The 5,419-nt window shown below is 32.8% G+C and overlaps 1 protein-coding gene across 1 annotated transcript in view; it reads left to right on the forward strand.

The window, feature by feature from the left end:
- Window positions 1–5,419, forward strand: part of LOC106473231 (ras-related GTP-binding protein C-like) — a 30,387-nt gene that overhangs the window by 3,750 nt on the left and 21,218 nt on the right. The window contains exon 2 of the mRNA XM_022401707.1: window positions 1,224–1,372. Coding sequence (XP_022257415.1) covers window positions 1,224–1,372 — 149 coding nt within the window. The remainder of the gene's footprint in view (window positions 1–1,223; window positions 1,373–5,419) is intronic.

The following is a 5,419-nucleotide window of genomic DNA, read 5'->3' on the forward strand; positions in this document are numbered from 1 at the left end:
GCTGAACCTGTATTTTTTTTTACTTGGCCTTAATCATCTTTTAGGCTCGGCATGGCCAGGTGGTTAGAGCGCTCGACTCGTAATCTGAGGGTCGCGGGTTCGAATCCCCGTCACCTCCGCCTTTGCCTGGTCCCAAGTCCAGGATGAGAAAGGGCGAGGATTGGCCGCGGGATTAGTAACTCCACCCAGTAAAAACCAATCTGCTACAAGTAACTGCAACAACACCTTCCATTGGTGAGGTGTTGTTGTGGCCCTATGCTCCACTGGGAGTTTACAGGAATAAAAAAAAATCATCTTTTATGAGACTTGCAGGAACTTTCCCCTTGATTGATGTAAGACTAAACTGTCTATAGTTAATTGGACAATTTATAAAAGAGAAGTAACATTAACCAACTTCCAGTCTCCTGGCATGTGCCCATTATTCAAGGACTGATATATCTAATCCTTAACCTGCATTAGTCTTCTGGGGTCTTCACGGACCCCAAATATTTTATAAACATCAGTGCCAACAGGTGGAAGCATGTACATGTTTGTTGTTCTTAAAATTCAAAAATATTGTATATAATAATTTTTGTAAAATATGATTTTATAGCGGGGTACACGCAATCGTAGGATAGAAACATTTTGCTTATATGGCATGTCATACTTTAGGTGATTTTCAGTTGTCAATAAATAAATTATTTTAATTAAATGTTCGAAAATGTAAACTATACCTAACAACTAAAACACATTCCTTTAAATGTTAAATAATAAATTTTTTTTTAAAAGCATTAGTTACAATATGTGTATGTTACAGAAAAATTCATATAATTGAAAAAGCATGTATTACTATAAAATACTTTAATTTTGGAATTGAAATGTAATATAGAATGCTGTAGTTAAGGAAATTAGACTTCTAGAGATAAATCATATTAAAAAATACCGTGGTTGGATTTTATTTCGTTGGTGATATTTCTAGCAAATGCTCTTTTTACAAGCCAGAAACATGCCTGCTAGTTAATGACATACTACTGGGACATCCCGGTTAGTATTAACTGACAGACTTGCTTCTGGCTTGAAAAAGAGCATTTGCTCAAAATGTTGATAAGGAAATAAAATACAACCATAGTTTTTAAGGTGATTTATCTCAAAGTCTGATTTCTTTATCACCTGTGAAAAAGTAATGTTACATTTCTAAAAGAACAGAACTCTTAATTTTGAAAACTTTTTTTTTTTCTCTTCAGTCATATGAGGAGGAAGGCTATTCTCAGGCAGGGTACGTAGTTGGTTCTTTTCCCAAAGATTTTGGTTATGGTCCAGATGACCATGATGGTGAGGTGCAGATCATCACCACGACACAAAAACCAAGGATACTATTAATGGGACTTAGAAGGTTAGTTCACTGATGATACTTGTGTTTTATATAGCAATACGAATAAGATTGTGCAGATACTTGTGTGAATACATGCATAACACATGGACAACAAAAGGTTATTTGATCCTTCAAGACTTTCCCTTCATACCTATCTCTCAAGAAGAATTAAGTAAAAATTTAGCCCACCTACTCTTTTAACATTAAAAAATTGATTTGAAACTTTTAATGTGTATTTTAGGGTGAGAAATATGTAAATTTTCTGCAACTTTTACTTAGAGTTTAGGGTCGTTTATTTTCACTTTTACATACATGTGTATTTTATTTTTGAATTTAATTTCTCATGAAACATAAGTTTTCCCGATAACATTTTTCCTAACTCTATATAAAAGTTAGTTTTTATGCTAATAACCTGGATATTATTTGATTTACTGTACAATTGTTAGATTTATATCTTGGTCTTGTGTAAATAGAATGTAAACTCTTATCACGCACTGAGCAAAACCTCTTATAGAAGTTTGTTCATAAGACTAACCTTTGTAATTAGTTTTTTAGAATAGATTCTTAGAGATAAACCACCCATTATATTATCTAATAGAACATTGAACATTTTGCTGTGAAACCTGGCCTACTACGAACACATAAACCATTATCAAATGTATAAAAGGAACATTTTAGGCCCAAAAAACAACATTGATGAATACAAAGGATAGCCTTTGTGAACAAACTTATGTAAGGGGCTTCACAGTGTTGTAGAAGATAACAAATTTACCTTTTATTTACATGTGAATGTATTGTACATGTGTATGTGTGTGGCTGCCAACTAATATTGATCATAAATATTGTTAGTGATATAATTTTAAACAATATAAAGTACTTGACATTGTATGAAAACTCCATACCATGTATACATTAAATACCCTCTTAACTAAGTCCATCTTATTGCACGAATGAAGAGTATTATATCATAATATTTGTAGGATAAAACTCCCTCCTGAAGAAGCTGCAAGGAGGAATACGGAGTTAGAATAGAAATAATATTCTGAAGATAGAGGTCACTTATATTTATTGTAGAAAATATTGTATAATAATAATAAACTCGAGTTAGTGTTAAACAAATTAAGAATACATTTTTTCACCTGGTTATGATTTTCTTAGAAATTTTTAAAGTCTCTAGTTTCTATATTACATACTAGCTGGAGTACCCGTCTCCTGAACGGAAGTTATGTATATTCATGATTAATGAAAGATTATCTTAGGACATGAAAAGTTGTTTTACTTATATGTAATTGTAAAAAAACACACACAACCGTCCTTAAAAATGGCAAAACACAAAATGTGAAACCACAAATTTGCGTGTATATTTGGATTGACGCAACAAACCTTTATGTAAAATTTGGTGAAGATCCGTCAACAGGAAACAAAGTAGTGGTAGGAAACGGAAAACTTTCCCATGAAAACCACAAAATGCAAAACTGAAATTTTATATGTATCTTCCCAGAGACACTGTAAATCTCTGTAACAAATTTGGTGAAGATCTATCAGACAGTACTATTATATTTATATAGATTGTATCCATGAATATTTTTCAGTTCACAGATGTATTGATTTAAGGATTAAAGTTAGACATTAAAGTGTATTATTTTGTATTTTTTCATCAACATTTCGCCCTGTATTTTCTATATAATGAGTGTTAGATATGCAGTAATATTCTCATGTATGATAGTGGTTGAATGAGGAATAATGTGGCATAGAGCAGCCCATCAAGTTTACTCCTTACCCACAGAAACAGAAAATTTTAAGTGTATCCAGCCTTCCACAGAAACATGAAAAAAGTTCAGCTGTCTATACGAACCACCTGATCAGACAAATCACTTCACAGGTTTATTATTAAGAACAAAAAACATGTTGCATCTTGATTTCCAATGCTTAAACCTGTTATCTCTAATACTGAAGTTCTTATTTTAATCATTTCATACCTTGCTCAAACAGTTTATTTGTTTTAATTTCTCACAAAGCTACTCGAGGGTTATCTGTGCTAGCCTTAATTTAGAAGTGATAGACTATGTGTGAAAACAGCTGGGTAACACCACCCACTGCCAACTCTTGGGATACTTTAACTCAGGGGTCTCCAAACCTTTTTGGACAAGGGCCGGGAGGTAGATCTTTTTAGGCTTCGTGGGCCTGAGGGGTCGTGGTAAAATTAAGTAGGGATGCATACATGATCAGATTGGTTTTTGCACAATTACGTTTTATTTTTGTTTTTATAATATTAAAAAAATTATATTGTTACTTTAATAAACCGTTGGCGGGCTGGATAAACCGAAGTCACAGCCCGTAGTTTGGAGACCCCTGCTATAAGGGAAGTATATTAAGTAATGGAACTTGAATCCATGATCTGTAAGTTGCAAGTCAAATGCCCTAACCAACAGGCTGTGGCATATGGCAGGTCCCTGCTATAAGGGAAGCATATTAAGTAATGGAACTTGAATCCATGATCTGTAAGTTGCAAGTCAAATGCCTTAACCAACAGGCTGTGGCATATGGCAGGTCCATGCTCAGACAGAACACTTGTGAGACAGCAGCCGAAGCTTCTAACAATTCTGAATAGCATATTAAAATCTCCTCCAATTCTGCTGTCACTTTAATCACTTAAACACATGATGAAATCCTTCTGTTGTAGAGAGATCTTACATAGCTCTTCAAATGAGGCATCACCAGTTTTATACATGTGTACAACAATATTTTGTTCCTACATTCATATTCCTATAAATAGTACCAACACCTTTATACAAATATTGTATAACAGCTGGAAGCTCAGCAGAAGGCTTTATTATTCATCAACAGTCACTTTTCTTTTTTTTCTTACCCTAAGTGCATGGACTGACTCTTCTCAAAAGATAGCTGCAAGGCTGAAAGAAAGAGTTTATAGCAGTTTTTATGAGTCTTGATTCACTAACCATTGTATAGGTATAGATGTTTTAGATTACTCACTTCAATATGCTTGATAGTTAATTTCTCGTGTTGTGGCCCATCCATAAATACTCTCTAGATTTTTCTGTTTGGGAAAGCATTCCTTAAAGGATCATTTCTTCCCAAAATTTTAGTATTATCAGCTAAGTTAGACTTATTATTGTCCAATTGGCTAACTGAATCATTCTTGTAAATAATTAATAACAATGTCCTAAAACAGACCACAAAGGGGCTCCCAGTATTTATAATCTTCCAATTCAAAAAATGCCTATTTTGCTTTTTTACCAATAAGAAATATTTGTCCATTTCTTACATCTTCACTAGCCTCATAAATGTTGACTAAGTGATTAATCTCTTTGAGCAACATCAACTCAGATACTTTCATTAAAAAGAAGTATGTTAAGAAATGCTAATGGATTGTTAAGGTAAGAAAACTTTTTTTTTCAAACTATGAATTGAGAATTGCTAATTAAATGCCAACTTTCAAAATTATTTTTAAGATGAATTCAGTAAGAGATTTCAACTGTATAGAGGAATTAGTCCAGAACCCACTAGAATAGTTCAATGCTTACCCTGGTTTTGTTACAAAGTTATTAAGGCTATCTGCCACTGTCTTTTCTTTTTTTCTATACATACCACAGTTTGAGGAACATTTTACCAATCAGTTAATGGGGTAAACTCTAAAATATGAATACTGTGAGTCTGAAACAAGAAAAACATGTTTCAGTAACAATCTTCTCATTTAGTTTGGCTAATTAATCAGAATTTGGGACTTGACTGTACGAGTTGTTTTAGTTCAATGATCGACGTTAACAATCTTATGAACACTAAATTTTTTAGATTATTATCTACAGTACTTGAAGTTGATAACTAGTGATTCGTGTAGCCAGATAATTACTTCTTTTGGTTGTTATCAATGTGTCTATAAATAACCTTTAACTTCTGTTAAGTTTACTGTTAATGTGTGTATAAATAACCTTTAACTTCTGTTAGATTTACTATTAATGTGTCTATAAATAACCTTAACATTTGTTAGATTTACTATTAATGTGTCTATAAATAACCTTAACTTCTGTTAGATTTACTATTAATGTG

This window comes from Limulus polyphemus, unplaced genomic scaffold, assembly GCF_000517525.1.
Source record: "Limulus polyphemus unplaced genomic scaffold, Limulus_polyphemus-2.1.2 Scaffold5991, whole genome shotgun sequence".
Taxonomy (NCBI): Eukaryota; Metazoa; Arthropoda; class Merostomata; order Xiphosura; family Limulidae; genus Limulus; species Limulus polyphemus.